The 14,967-nt window shown below is 42.5% G+C and overlaps 1 protein-coding gene across 2 annotated transcripts in view; it reads left to right on the forward strand.

Moving 5' to 3' along the window:
- The window catches only part of megf6b (multiple EGF-like-domains 6b), a 70,669-nt gene that overhangs the window by 49,307 nt on the left and 6,395 nt on the right, over window positions 1–14,967 (forward strand). For both annotated transcript variants that reach the window (XM_074643747.1, XM_074643755.1), the window contains 24 exons: window positions 143–265; window positions 377–514; window positions 1,767–1,889; window positions 2,132–2,254; window positions 3,833–4,003; window positions 4,724–4,855; window positions 4,986–5,114; window positions 5,242–5,370; window positions 5,613–5,747; window positions 6,676–6,810; window positions 6,922–7,047; window positions 7,144–7,275; window positions 7,652–7,780; window positions 7,920–8,051; window positions 8,460–8,588; window positions 9,746–9,874; window positions 10,201–10,329; window positions 10,421–10,549; window positions 12,335–12,463; window positions 12,623–12,751; window positions 13,607–13,735; window positions 13,869–14,000; window positions 14,103–14,231; window positions 14,336–14,464. In XM_074643747.1, coding sequence (XP_074499848.1) covers window positions 143–265; window positions 377–514; window positions 1,767–1,889; window positions 2,132–2,254; window positions 3,833–4,003; window positions 4,724–4,855; window positions 4,986–5,114; window positions 5,242–5,370; window positions 5,613–5,747; window positions 6,676–6,810; window positions 6,922–7,047; window positions 7,144–7,275; window positions 7,652–7,780; window positions 7,920–8,051; window positions 8,460–8,588; window positions 9,746–9,874; window positions 10,201–10,329; window positions 10,421–10,549; window positions 12,335–12,463; window positions 12,623–12,751; window positions 13,607–13,735; window positions 13,869–14,000; window positions 14,103–14,231; window positions 14,336–14,464 — 3,150 coding nt within the window. The remainder of the gene's footprint in view (window positions 1–142; window positions 266–376; window positions 515–1,766; window positions 1,890–2,131; window positions 2,255–3,832; window positions 4,004–4,723; window positions 4,856–4,985; window positions 5,115–5,241; window positions 5,371–5,612; window positions 5,748–6,675; window positions 6,811–6,921; window positions 7,048–7,143; window positions 7,276–7,651; window positions 7,781–7,919; window positions 8,052–8,459; window positions 8,589–9,745; window positions 9,875–10,200; window positions 10,330–10,420; window positions 10,550–12,334; window positions 12,464–12,622; window positions 12,752–13,606; window positions 13,736–13,868; window positions 14,001–14,102; window positions 14,232–14,335; window positions 14,465–14,967) is intronic.

Here is a 14,967-nt window from a genome sequence, read left to right on the forward strand (position 1 = left end):
CTGTCGGTATCTACCAACACTGTTGGAAAAAAAGTGTGTGAAAGATGGTTTTGATTTATGAGAAGATGTAAATGAACTTGTGCACACCAGATGTGTTCCTACATTTTATAATTTTTTTTTTAAAAACATATTTCTGTCACAGATGTCGATGAGTGTGAGACAGAAGCAGCCAACTGTGCTCATGGCTGCCACAACACATTGGGCTCCTACGCCTGTGTGTGTAACGCTGCCTATGAGCTGGGATCTGATGGAAAACAGTGTTACAGTCAGTTTAAACCCTCTTAATATTATAACATGCATTAGAAACCTTACATTTAGCTTGTGATATTTAAGTCTTTTAATTAACACTCATTATCTTACTGTGAACTTGTAAAAGGAATCGCGATGGAGATCGTGAACAGCTGCGAGAGCAACAACGGAGGCTGTTCGCACCACTGCCAACATTCAAACAGCGGGCCCGTTTGCTCCTGTAACCATGGCTACAGATTAGACGACGACCTCAAAACCTGTACTGGTAAGAAGCTGTAATGTAATTGCATGTATTGAAAAAAATGCTTTAAACTAATTATAAGGCATACTCATACATTACATCAGCACTGATTCACGGTAACTTTCCAGAAACGTCTTATTCAATTATTAGTGTTTTATGTATTACTGGATTAGTAAATTGGTGTTTATGACTAGTTCTGATTTCCATTTCCTTTTTGGATCTACTCCTGTAATTCTAAATTTGGTAAAATACCAGATTTGTGAAGCTCAGAGTCTAACAAATCCTCTTTTGTATAGGCGAAGAGCTATGTTCAGTACAGAACTTTAAATTAGTACAACATTATCATCATTTTGATAACTGATATATTGAGAAGTGTTATGTACAACCCATTTCTATGAATGAAGGTAGGCTAAATATTAAAAACTCTTCTCAGTAAAGTGCAAAACAATTCAACAGCACCACAAACTACATCCTCCAAAGTTACCGGAAAGTTGAATCAACACCTCTCTATATAACAGTTTCTACAAAAACGGAACATTATAACCTTCATGAAGGGAGGATTTATTATAGGACTGTTGCGTTAGACTGCATTAATTTTACCTAATAAACTGGCAACTGAGTGCTTACTTTATTAGGGATTCAAAGGGATTTAGGTTCAGTGATCAAATTTGATGCTTGGTTAATATTCAAGATTTCTTTTTAGCACAATCCTACCTATGAGAGGTTGTCACACTGACAATATTGTGCCGTATAACTCCCTGTGGATCCCCTCATATTGTACTATAACTATTGATATAGATTTAATAGATATTATTGCCAAAGATCCATTCTAATGATGCTGTTCTTACTGCAGAAGGACCGCCCAGTTAGTGTAGATGATCACTCAATGCAGCTAGATAACAAAAAGCCAGAAAACAAAAGTAAAACAGGGCTCTATACATCCCCTGACATGTTTTAAAATATTTTTTCTACAAGTAATAAAATAAATCTCTTTCAGGACTCTAATCTGTTACGTCAAAATGCTCTTTTGGTCTGGAGGTGGAAGATGGTCTTGAGGTTTTGGTGTTAGAATACAGGACTGAATGAACTGATATAATGAGGAAGAAATATAATATAAGTTTAAGTTCAATACTATTATTTTCTACTTTGACCTTAATTATCTGTTAAACTTGTACAATTTACATGATCTCGTAAAAAACCTTCTGTCTGTGAGCAGGTAAGCATGTCACTACGGGCGGTTCATAATTTTGGTCTCCCTGCTTGTTGTGTTTGGCAGACGTGGATGAGTGTGGAGAGCAGCGTTCCTGCTGCGAGCAGGACTGCACCAACTACCCCGGGGGTTATGAATGTTACTGCTCAGCAGGATACAGACTCAACTCAGACGGATGTAGCTGTGATGGTATGTTTAACCCTTACTGGTTGGCACTCACACTTTTATGAGACTCAATATTTACCTCTGTTGAACTTGGGAGAGAGTTCCAGTTTGACTCCGTAGACGTCAACACAAACATGCACAATGTTGTCTTTGTTTAAGTTTAACATGTAGAACTAGAGCTGCTCGTTTAAATTGCCTTGGCTTCTCTCAACTTCTCTTAATGTACCAAAAGTGTTTGAGTCTGTGTTGTGTCTGGGTTTGTTTAGATGTAGACGAGTGTCTGGCTGCTAATGGCGGTTGCGATCACACATGCCAGAACAGCGCGGGATCCTTTCAGTGTTTCTGCCGCCGGGGTTTCCGTCTGGACGAGGACCGGCAATCCTGCATCTGTGAGTATCAACATTAAAAAGAGAGTGGCCAAGTGTGAATCACACCAGAAACATGCCAACGGAAAATCTGCCAAAATGTTGTCGTACTGCAAAAAAACATCCTGTGTACCGAGACGTTCAGTCTAGATTGTGTTAAAGAGCGTGTTTTTATCAAAAACAGAATTGTTTACTTGGGGTGGATATTGCAGTTGTGTAAGTGTTAAAACATAAAGCTAGTACTCCTTTTATGTAATAAAGTTGTACCATTTGAGCAAGCCATTCTACACTAGTTTGATGTAACTAAAAAAACAAGACAGGGGGCAGGTTAAGTACTATTGCCAGCCATTCATGATAGAAGTTTTTGAATAATAGGCCTTTTTCACAGCAGACATTTTGTGTCTCACTAAGCCATGCCAGTGTGGCAGTGAGCCAGCATCATGCACAACAGCAGGGCCCAATCCCACTGCCCCCCCAAGGCCTTAAGCCCTGAACCCTCATGAATTAACTGACGCCACCTGGTAAATGCTTGAGTGCGACAGGCTGCGAGGGTTGGAAATGGTAGAAATACCAATGGGACAGCACTTTTTGGCAACGTATCGCATACATCATATATTTTACTTTTGTTACTGCCTGATTTGAACGTTTCCCAGACTTTTGCTTTACGAGACGAGAGGTAGTCAAAAAATCAGTTTACTTGTTTTTGTCAAAACGGCATCATTAAGCAAAATAAATGGTTGATGAATAAAGCAGGTGTGTATTATAGCCTCTGATTTCATGTGTGTTTTATGTGCCAGGCTGAACACCCATGTGCCATCCTCTTTGTTTACCTTTTTGCTCTTTAACACCTCCGGGCTTCCCCCAGTAACTCTGTGTTTTAACATCACAAAGATATGAATTATGGGCAATTCCCTTAGGCAAAGTCTGCAGAAATATGGAAAGTGTGCATAAAGGGCTCAAAATGTCTGTGAGAGAGCCTTCAAACAATTTGACGATTTGACGGTGGGACAGCCCTAAACCCTCACAGACTTTGTGGGAACGTTGCCTCTAAGTCCGTGAGTCCCTGTCAAAATGTCTTCAGTGAAAAACGACTAAACCACTAACAGCCTGTTTTATTAGAGCTGGGTATGGAGCACTGGTATGTTTCGGTGAAGTTGAACTACCTTTTGTGGAGAAAATGTCTCTTATGTGCATCACAGACATACAGAATTTGTCATGAAAATTGAGGAAATGTCCCTTAGTCTTTAAATTATTTTCGTAGTTGACATCTGACAGAAAACCTACCAACAGGGGTGAATGAGTTTCAGTTGTTAGCGCTTTAAAAACAGATATTCTCGAATTAAAGTAGCATTATTATGATATCAGTCAACCTAAGTCAAGTCAAGCTAAGAGATGTGGGCATTCTTTCTTATTTTGTACTTGCTTAACGTACTATCATACATGTTGCAAATTGTAAAATTGAGGTATCTCATCAAAATGGTAGATTTTTGTTCACTTATTTTGAAAAAGAAATTGATTTTAAGACACAAAAACTAAATGGCCTACACTATGTATTTATTCCAGTGTGTGTAACTGACTTTCTTCCCGTCTTTCTCCCCGCAGCACTAGAAGACGCAGTTGAGGCCCTGTCCAGCGGAGGTCCCATCGAGTTGCCTCTTCTTCGACCCGTGATTACCTTGATGCGGGACTACAACCAACCCCTGGAGCGCTATGACGACTATGAAGACGACGAGGGGGAGCTGAGGGCCGAGAGTAACCTCGCAGAGAAATTTGGTGAGTTTTTCTCCCCCAAAACCGTTAACCACTCATTATCACTGAGAGGAACCTGCGTCTGATTACCTGAGACTCCTGGGAGGTGAAGCTGTCTGACAGACTCATTTACTGCAGGCCACATGGTGCGGGTTAATTACTGTGCTTCATGCTCCCAGACTGTCTGTACATACTGTAACACCACAGCGTCTTTGGCAGGAATGCTGAGTCTTATATGTCCTGGCAGTCTGTCACAGGAAGTCAAAGGCTCTGTTTTGTGTCGCACGAACTTGGACTCTTTTGACAACAGCAGAACAGTTAACGATTCATGTTACTTCACTGAGAGTTGACAGGTGCAACGCCTACAAAATAAATTTAGATATATAATATTATTTGACCTGACAAATATTCGACTGGGATCCAAACATTGTCCATTCAAATAAATCTGTGTTTTGGAGTCAGTGTGCGGGCGTTTACTTTTTTCATCAGTGCTACTTTCCAATAGCCTTGAGCCTTACTGTGATGTGTGTGTATAGCTATCTATGCTCCTCTTAACTTCAATGAAAGTGTAATAATCTCTGTCAACCTTGAAGATCATAACCTCTGACATCCAATGAGAAAATATTCTGCCCAAAAAAAGTCAGAGACAGTTACTAAACTGTGTGTTTGATAGCGTCAAATGTCATGATTAGAGTTTATATGATAAAAATAAATAAATCCTTCATTATGAACTGTTGTTTCCAGTGTGTTTGGATGACACTTTCGGCAATGACTGCAGTTTGACGTGTGACGACTGTTCTAATGGGGGAAAATGTAATCCATGGAAAAGTGGCTGCGACTGTCTAGATGGATGGATAGGCGCCGTCTGCAACCAGAGTGAGGATTGGCTCAGCATAAACAGACACAAATACATTCACATGTCTGTGTCTGTCACTACTGTATCAAACTATAAAGTCAGTTTGACAGATTTGCAATAATAGACTCTTTTTATTTTTCAATCTCACAGCGTGCCCCGAGGGGTATTTTGGTAAAAACTGCTCCTTCCCCTCTAAGTGTAAAAACGGTGCCAGCTGTGATCCAGTCACCGGGAGCTGTCGCTGTCCGCCTGGGGTCAGCGGGGACTTGTGCCAGGATGGTGAGTTTGTCCCCCTTTTGTCCCAGACAAAAGTATTTGTTCCTTAATCATCAGTGAAAACATTTCTTTCCCACCACGGGAGGTAGTTATCTGAAGTTTACTATGAGTTGTTTCCTTTGTGCTGCAGGCTGTCCTAAAGGCTTCTATGGGAAGCAGTGCAATAAGAAGTGTAATTGTGCCAATAACGGGCGCTGCCATCGGACCTACGGAGCCTGTCTGTGTGATGCAGGACTATACGGACGCTTCTGCCACCTCCGTAAGTCCCTCTGTCCTAACTTTACCAGAGTCTCACCCTTGAACTCTCATGTCAGGAACCCCGGATTATAAAAGCATTGATACACAGGCTCACTGTGAAGCAGTAGCATTGCATTGCAAGTATCCATATGCAATGAAACAATTTTGTAAATACTCGTATTGTGGCTGTAATTTTATTGTTGTTGTCACCATTCTTTCTGTGCATCATACTGTTGTGAAATCATCTTGTTTCTTCTCCTTCAGCTTGTCCTAAGTGGACCTTCGGCGCCGGCTGCTCTGGGGAGTGTCAATGTGTCCAGCAGAACACGCTGGAGTGTCACCGTCGCCATGGCACCTGTGTCTGTAAATCTGGTTACCAGGGCAACACCTGCAAGGAAGGTGAGCGTACTGTCACGATGCTCTGCTCATCAACGGACCTTACTCACATTTACAGTCGGTTGTGTTCTGCTCTAAGGTGATATTACTGTACAATTACAGATGATGGATTTTATAAGAAACTTTTTGAACAAGTATGTACAAAAGTATATGCAAAAACACAACAAGGAAACAACAAAACACAAGTCAAAACCCCCTCCCTTATATTGTATACACCTGTAGGCAAACGAAACAGAAGGAAAAATAAAGTTTGCCAGAGTAGCGAATATATGGCCATGAATGCCAACATATGCTGCTCTCCAGTGTCCATACAGGCTGAAATATAGACACGCTCAGAGGGTTGCAGCCACACGGAGTTGCAGCCAAGTCCATTTGCTCCATCCATCCATCCAATATCTGTAACCGCTTATCCTATTCAGGGTCGTGGGGGGGGGCTGGAGCCGATCCCAGCTGACATTGGGCGAAGGCGGGGTACATCCTGGACAGGTCGCCAGACTATCACAGGGCTGACACATAGAAACAGACAACCATTCACACTCACATTCACACCTACGGGCAATTTAGAGTCAACAATTAACATAACCTGCACGTCTTTGGACTGTGGGACTGTGTGCCCGGAGAAAACCCACGTTGACATGGGGAGAACATGCAAACTCCACACAGAAGGGTTTGAACCTGTGACCCTCTTGCCGTGAGACAACAATGCTAATCACTGCACCACCATGCCGCCCCAAGTCCATTTGCTTTCTGACATAATCTGTAAAGGGAGTCAAAATCGTAGCAAATGTACAGTATGAGTCTGTCGAGGAGAACCAAATCCCCTCTCAAAATAAAGACAGAAAAACATTGAGCCATGTCTCAAGAGGGGAGGAGGCTGTATTACAGCTGTCTTAACGTGGACAGTGAGTGATCTGTCCTGTTCTGTCTCTAGAATGCAACCCAGGTACTTACGGAGCCGGCTGTGAGAAGAAGTGCTCCTGTCCCCCAGGAGTGTCATGTGATCATGTGACTGGAGAGTGCCAACGAAAATGTCCTCCTGGTCGTCATGGAGAGAACTGTGATCAGGGTAGGTGGTGGCCCTACAGAGGACACACATTCCTCACACTTAAAGGCTAATTTGTCTTCAGTATTTGTCCTCTCGTGTTGTGACAAGTCTCTCCTGTGTGTCCTGTCTCAGACTGTCCAGAGGGAAGGTTTGGAACAGGCTGCGTACATCCATGTAACTGCACCGGCGCCCCATGTGACAAAGTGACGGGACAGTGCAAGTGTCCAGCGGGGACGTCAGGAAAGCACTGTGAGAACTGTGAGTGCAGACTGATTTTTTTTTTTTTTTAAACAGCTGAGTTGTTTTAAACATTTTCAAGATCGCAATTCTGATAATGTGAATCTTTTTTCACAGTGTGTCCGGAGGGTTTCTGGGGTCCAGGCTGCACAGAAACTTGCCCCGTTTGTGAGAATGAAGGCGTGTGTGACAAACACAACGGGTCATGTAACTGTCCTTCAGGGTTCATGGGCAGATTCTGCCAGAACTGTGAGTATCAGCACTGTGCATTTTTTTCAGTTTCCACAGCAACATGCATTAAGCAGTTAACCAGCTGAGGAGGATAGCAGCACGGTGGAATATGGAAATCACGCACTGGTGCAGTTTGGACAAGAAATAGAGCAACATGTCAGAATACAGAGGAGTAGTTTTTCTCCGTGGTCATTTGCTAAAATCCTGAAAACCGACCTCAGACATAATTCACTGGGAAGAACGAATATAATTCCATCTCAAACAACCACTGGCTCTTAAAGCTGAATCACAGAACCAAAGCTGTCATGGGAACTTGCCGTGCTTTCATGCAATCCGGCGAAGTCGGTTCTGGTAGATTAGTCTTGATGTTTTTTATATTTTTTTCCCTGTGCAGCGTGCCCGAGTGGACGTTTCGGTCAAGGATGCCAAATGAAGTGTGTGTGTGAGAACAATGCTCGCTGTGATCCGGTGAGTGGGCGGTGTACCTGCGCTCCTGGCTGGACTGGACACAACTGCAGGAAAGGTAACAGTGCTGGAAAAACATTTGTTATCACCTAACATCAGCTACTAACGCTGAAGAGAATTATATAAGAACACTGATCTTATATATCTGACAGTAAAAGATGTCCCTGGTTATGTCTAACACTCAATTTGTGTTGCAGCCTGTGATGCAGGACACTGGGGTGCAGACTGTGCAGAAACGTGTGACTGTAGAAACGGAGACGGCAGCTGTGACGCCGTGACGGGCCAGTGCAACTGTGAGGCTGGTTACACTGGAACACACTGCCACCAGAGTATGTAGTTATGTGTTAAAACATTTAAAGACTACAGTGTCCAATCTGTCACAATATCAAGTTTATATGTGTATCAGTTTCCATGATCATAGCATGTTTCAAGTTTTTGTTTGAACCAGTCACATGACATGAAAGAACCAACAAAATCCTTTCATCAATCATTTGCAGTTTGCGTTGCCATCATTCAGCACAGTATCATTCTTAGTGCTACCACCAGACGGTGCCAAAGTAACAATCCTACACACGGTGGTTTTAATTTTTCCGTTTTGTCTCTGTTAGGAGCTTATTTTGTATTGTAGAATTGTGTCATTTTACAAACTAACCTTTACATGTTCAACGTTATTTGAAGCTACATATCACTAGTCTGTAAGTCTAAGTTGTGTGTGTGTGTGTGTTATATTCCCTCAGAGTGCCCATTAGGTATGTTTGGTCTCGGTTGTCGCCATCGGTGTCAGTGTGACAACAAGGCGTTGTGCGACCATGTGAGCGGAGCTTGTACCTGCCTGGTGGGATGGACTGGAACCTTCTGTGAAAAGCGTAAGAGAAGCTCCCTCACGTCACAAAGACAAATTCATCTACTGAGTGTTTAAATATGCTAGTAACAGGTAGGCTGCGGTCGAAAGGTCTGTTTTGCTTGGGAAGGTTCCTAACTGAGCGAAATGACCCGGAAGTATCTGAGTAGCAGCCGTGATGAGAGCTGTTTGAATCCTCTAAATGCTAAGGAAAGGAGCTTCAATGCTTCCTTTCTTATGTCCTTTAGCATAGGATACACTGGACCATCCTTTACCAAAGGAAAGGAGATAATGCCGCCCCACAATTCCTTGCGGCAGCAACATTTAAAACGATGCACCATTCTGCCGTTCATGAATTCAAACAATATGCTTATCCTGCATAATATTATTTCATACAGTCATATACTAGTTGGGATTCACGTTGATAAATATGAGTGGACAGTGGCAACCATTTCGTTTCACTTTATTTGCAATTAATTATTTATTTATTTCGAACATAAAAAACAAAACAAGAATAACAAATAAAATGAACAGTAAACATATAGCAAACTGTCAAACAAACAATCAGCATAAATGAATATTACATGTCCGAAAAAGAGAAGGAAGAAGTACAGCCTACACATGGTCCTACCGCTTCTCTATAACTCAAACAATTAACTCAATGTTTATCATATATTCCTTTTTTTTTTTTCAATTTCAGCATGGCAAATGGAGTAATATTTTTCCCCGGTTGTCCACGTTAGGTAGATAAGAGGATAATACTTTATTATAAATTGATGGTAAAGTGTTACAGCAGCAGAAGGAGCTGTGGTATCTCTCTTTCACACACCGCGGGTGAAGGAGCCTGTTACTGAGAGAGCTATTTAATACCACACAGTTGCAAGCAGCGCCTTTTGTAGTCCATCTTCAGAACATTGTAGTTTCACCACAGCAGACCCGCGTCACTAACATCCGCCGCCATCGCATCATAATTATGGAGCCTAGTGGATGTGCAGTCAGATTCTCTTAACACCACGGTTGTCTTTTCCTTATGAACTTTCCTTCACATCTTTCCTTGACCTCATGACGTTTTCCATCGAGGTCAAGGAAAAGTGGTTAGGAAAAGACATTAGAACATAATGTTTGACTTTTCCACTGCAGCCACGGTCTTTACATCTGTGTGTGTGTGTGTGTGTGTTTCAGCGTGTCCTCAGGGTTTCTACGGACTGGACTGCCAGGAGAAATGTTTGTGTCTAAACGGCGGGAGCTGTGACCACGTCAGGGGAGTTTGTTCCTGTCCTGCTGGCTGGATCGGTCCGTTCTGCAATCTGAGTGAGTGACAGGTGCACAACAGAAAGTTATGAAGTTCACAGGTGCCGGCGTCACTCCAGTCTTATGAAAAGATGTTTGATATCAGGACATTTGTGGAGCAGCATGGAAGCACAGAGAACATCTTTGTAACGCTGACTCACAGTGGAACAAAAACACGCTCGGTTTCAGAGTTATTTGGGAAAACCCAGCGCAGTCACACATGAGAAAGCTCCGACTTGATGTTCCCCATGCTATGGCCTGTATCACTTACCAGACACTGGAATTTCCACTTTTGATCAGCAAAGTTCATCAGGAGGTAATGATATTGTTTGTCCCTCTCCTGGCAGCCTGCCCAACAGGTTTCTATGGAGAAGGATGTAACCAAACCTGTGGCTGCCGTAACGATGGCATCTGCCACCCGGCCAGTGGGCAGTGTGTGTGCACGCCCGGCTGGACCGGACCCAACTGCACAGAAGGTGAGTGAACACAACACAGAGCTAAGTAATCATCTATATGACAGGTAAATATGGGGGGGTCACAAGATGGTTTTGTCTGCTTTTCTCCCAGAATGCCCTGCAGGGTTTTATGGAGCAAACTGTCGGCAGCGCTGCTTGTGTCAGAACGGAGCCACCTGCAACAAGAGCAACGGAAAATGTACATGTGCCAGTGGATGGATGGGCACAGCCTGTGAACTGGGTAAGACTCAGAGATACTGTGAGTAAGAGTCTCTGTATGTATGACCGCAAAACCACCTTCAGATGGAACATTTTCAGGAAAATTCTCATTTATTACTACTTATTTTTGTACATTTGGCCGTCATTTATAATAACATACTCAGATCTGGGAACACTGATGTTGCTACGGCAAAGGCTGATGGGGCAAGAAACAGGAGATGACCAGACAGGCTGTAAACAAGCCAACAGTTTCATCATATTTTCTAAAATTTTTATTTGGATGCAAAACCAAAAGTGAGCACACTTGAAATGTCCGAAATATTTCCTCATTGCTCTGGAAAACTGTGCAACTGCAGCAAGTCCTGTAGGTCAAAGTTGAACCAACCACTGTCTGTCTACAACAGCCCCTGTTTTCACTTTCAGATAAGTTTGGCTAACCTGGAGGTTTGTTTAAAACATCTTTGGCTGCTGGTGTGTCTTGCCTTGCCAGGCTTATTTTTAGCAACTTTGCCATATTCCCAGTTCAGTGTCATTATTACCAAAATGGACAACTGACAAAATTACAAAAATAAGACCCAACTGGTACAAAATCACAATTTCCCTTTAACTTTGTACAACTTTCTTTTTGCCATCTACATGCAGCAAAATGCAAAATGTTTTTCCCATCCATTTCCTTATTTCCTCGTCCAAATCAAGGATATAAGAATAGAGGTTGTCGTGCGTTTTACAGATTGTAAAGCCCTCTCAGACAGACAGACTTGTGACTTTTGGCTGTATACATTTTTTTTTATGAATCAACTATACAGGTAAATTAAGCTTTTATTTTATGAGTTTCTACCTTTCTGCTTTCGGGATAATAAACCGAATTTAGCAAATTACAAATATCTTTTTACCAACCTACCTATTCATATCACAATTTACAATAAATGTCAGTACTGTAGCTACAACAACCAATGACATCTAACCAGAAGTTCAACCAACCAGTCAGCCAACAGACCGACATCTTTAACTCGTCATTCTGGAATTAAACCGGACAAATATATCAGAATTGAGCCAAAACAAGAAAACAAATACACGCATTGATTTATAAACCTTTTTTCAATGTTAATCTGATAATTTATCTTGATTTACGCTTTAGGTTGTTTGGCCCAGCTCTCCAAACTTGATGAATTCAGCCCTGTCTTGCAAAGCCATGACGATGTTGGTTAGTCTGAAGAGAAATGCAGAAGAATAACATTACCTGAACCCTGAAGTAAACATTTAAAAACAGTGGCCTGTGGTTGTTTTTACTGGGCTCTGGAAATACATCAGTCTGAGTTCAATCTGCTGCCTTAGCTCATTTGTTTTTTTGCCTACGGTCAGGTTATTTGCTGGCAGAGATTGTTTCTGCACCACAGACGAGTCTGCTCTGTAAAAGTCTCTGCCGACCCGGCGATGACATTCCAGCTCGTTCTCCCTCTGAGCTCCACATCACACACTATCCTCCCTCTGTGCCTGTTACAACCTTTCCCTGTCGAGCCGTGCCAAGCCCAGCCCCCTCTTCGTGCTCAGGAAACCTCTAATCCTGTCGCTGGAATGTCTTTACTTTCTAAAACTCTGTGGCTACTACTCTGATTGCCAACTCCATACTCTGTCCAACTATAAATTACTGGAAAAAAAAAAACATGCTGCATCCCTCAGCAAAAATATGACAACGCAGGTTTCCCTGTCATATATAGTTCACATCACGACGTCTCTGTTTTGTTTCTCTCTTGTCTTGTCTCATGTGTGTTTTTCTGCTCGTGCACGCTGCTGTATGTTTACACAGAGTGTGCGGCGGGCCGGTTCGGGGCGGACTGCCAGCAGCAGTGTCAATGTGAGAACGACGGCCAGTGTGACAGACAGTCCGGACGGTGCAGCTGCAGAGCCGGCTGGGTCGGAGAGCGCTGTGAGAAAGGTGAGCCAGTGAGTCTCTACGGCAGAACTGAAGCAAAACTAATGAACCAGCAGAAACTTTGACCTCATGGGAAATGCTGCACTGTGGAAAACTGTTGGACTGGCAATATTGTGTATTTTTGTTAATTATAACCTCTAATTTTGCACCTTCTCTGCTCAGCATGTGAACCAGGCCTGTTTGGTGCCGGCTGTGAGGAGAGTTGTCAGTGTGTGCACGGGGCTTCATGTCACCACGTCACTGGAGAGTGTCACTGTCCACCGGGGTGGAGAGGAAAACTCTGTGACAAAGGTACAAACCTGAAGACACTGTGGTGCTCTTGCAGCCCCTGGTGGACTGAGTTAGTCCTGGTAGTTTGATGATGAACCTGTTACATTTTCAAACATCTACATGCATGAGCAGTATCAGCGAAACCTTTTACAATTTGGATAAAACTTGTTTCTCATATGTTCTACACTCATTTACTTGATATTGTCATTCTGTTTCTCCAAGTTGCAATTCGACTTCTGTCTACTGTGAATTAGGGCCGCCCCCTTTTAGTAGATTAGCTGACTAATCGGTCGTTTCGGTCTTAGTCGACAAAGATTTCATAATTTGTTATGCTTTTTTCATGCTAAATGACTTATTTCCACATCTACACTCTAGTAAACACAAGATTTAAAGTGGTGCTTTTCTATGTTTCTTTGTGGAGAAACTCAGTTTTACAGATCTGCCCATTAAATCAACTAATAGGTTAGTCGACAAAATCATATGAATGTTAGTCGACTTTCTCTGATCGAGGACAGCCTATTGCATGTCTGTCTAGGAAGAGTGATCCTGTCTCTGTTGATCTTCCTGAGGTTTCTTTTGTCTTTTATCCCATTGATGTTTTTCTTTATCCTAATCGAGGGTCTAAGGATAGAGGGTATTGAGGATGTTGAACAGATTTAGAAGCCCTTGGGGTATACATTATTAATACAATTTACCTGACTTGACCAATCAAAGCAACTAAGAAAATACTAAATATACTTACCTATTCTTTTAAAATGACAGACTGGACGACATTTACAAGTAGGATATGGATTAAAGGGGAATATGCGGAATATAATTTCCTCCCAAGTTATAGCTATAAATACCTTATATTGTTTTGACTTTCTTTTCTTTCAGCATGTTTGCCGGGTATGTATGGAAAGGGCTGCGTGCAGCACTGCAGCTGTGCTCAGGGCACGTCCTGCCACCACGTCTCTGGAGACTGCGGCTGTCCTCCTGGATTCACGGGAAACGGCTGTGAGCAGAGTAAGTGCTGCAGGACCAACTTCTGCCTCCAGTCCTGGTTTTATTCACTCATTCTTGCATTAATAAAACACATTGAATGACACATTTATGATGCATCTAAATTGTACATGTGAACCTCTCCCCCCCACCTCAGCTTGTTTACCAGGAACATTTGGACAGAACTGTAACCAGGTCTGCCAGTGCTCAGAGACAAACCAGCTCTGCCACCCGGTGTCTGGATCATGTTATTGCGCTCCAGGATTCCATGGCCCCAAATGTGACCAAAGTACGTAAAATAACATGTATACCTCTTGGTCATATCACGTTACACTGAAGTAAAAGCCTTTTAAAAATAACTACTTCTCTGCTGTTTTGATTTTATTTTCAGTTTGTGGAAAAGGTCGTTACGGTCCAAACTGTGAAAGCGAGTGCCAGTGTGAAAATGGAGGGATGTGCATACCTTCCACTGGAGCCTGTGAATGTCCAGCAGGATTTATAGGAGCACGCTGCAACATCAGTGAGTCCATATCTGAAACTGTGCTGATGATGGGGACTGAATTAGTAATAAATGATAGATCGTATGGGATGACAAGTATCTTGTGTGTGTCTCTGTGGTGACAGCGTGTGCAGCTGGGCGCTACGGAGTCGACTGTGCTCGGGTGGCGACGTGTGGAGACGGAGCCCAGAATGACCCGGTCACAGGTCGCTGTGAATGCATCACTGGACGAAGAGGAGAGGACTGTGGACACGGTGAGTTCTCAGTGCTGTTGATACAGTTTGATGTTTCATCTACTGGTGCTGCAATAACCTGTACCTGAATGCTCTACATTACACACAAAGCCACCTGCCCCACTGTCAAAGTGTGGGGCAAAAAGCCTCAGTGGGGAAAGCTTTTGCCCATACAGCGGATCACTGGTTCAATTCCTCTTTTATGACCAGTGGGCATATTTCAAATTTAAGGATAATGCATCTTCCCGATAATTTGAATAGAAAGAAAACAAAAATCAACTAAGGATATGATAACCAAAAGAATTGTAGTGAGGAAACACGGCAAAGTCAGACCAGAGCAAGTTAGGTCTGAATTGTATCCTTATGTTTGTCTGTGTGTAATTTTGTAGAGGTAGAGTATAGTGTAAGATTAGGATTCATGTCACAAGACAGTGAAAGTTCTTATTGACAAACTTAATACAATGTAAGTGGACAGATGTAATTAGTATACTGTATATATTATAGTGTGCTTCTGCAATAGCGAA

The sequence above is a fragment of the Sebastes fasciatus genome, chromosome 1 (genome assembly GCF_043250625.1).
Source record: "Sebastes fasciatus isolate fSebFas1 chromosome 1, fSebFas1.pri, whole genome shotgun sequence".
In the NCBI taxonomy this organism is placed as follows: Eukaryota; Metazoa; Chordata; class Actinopteri; order Perciformes; family Sebastidae; genus Sebastes; species Sebastes fasciatus.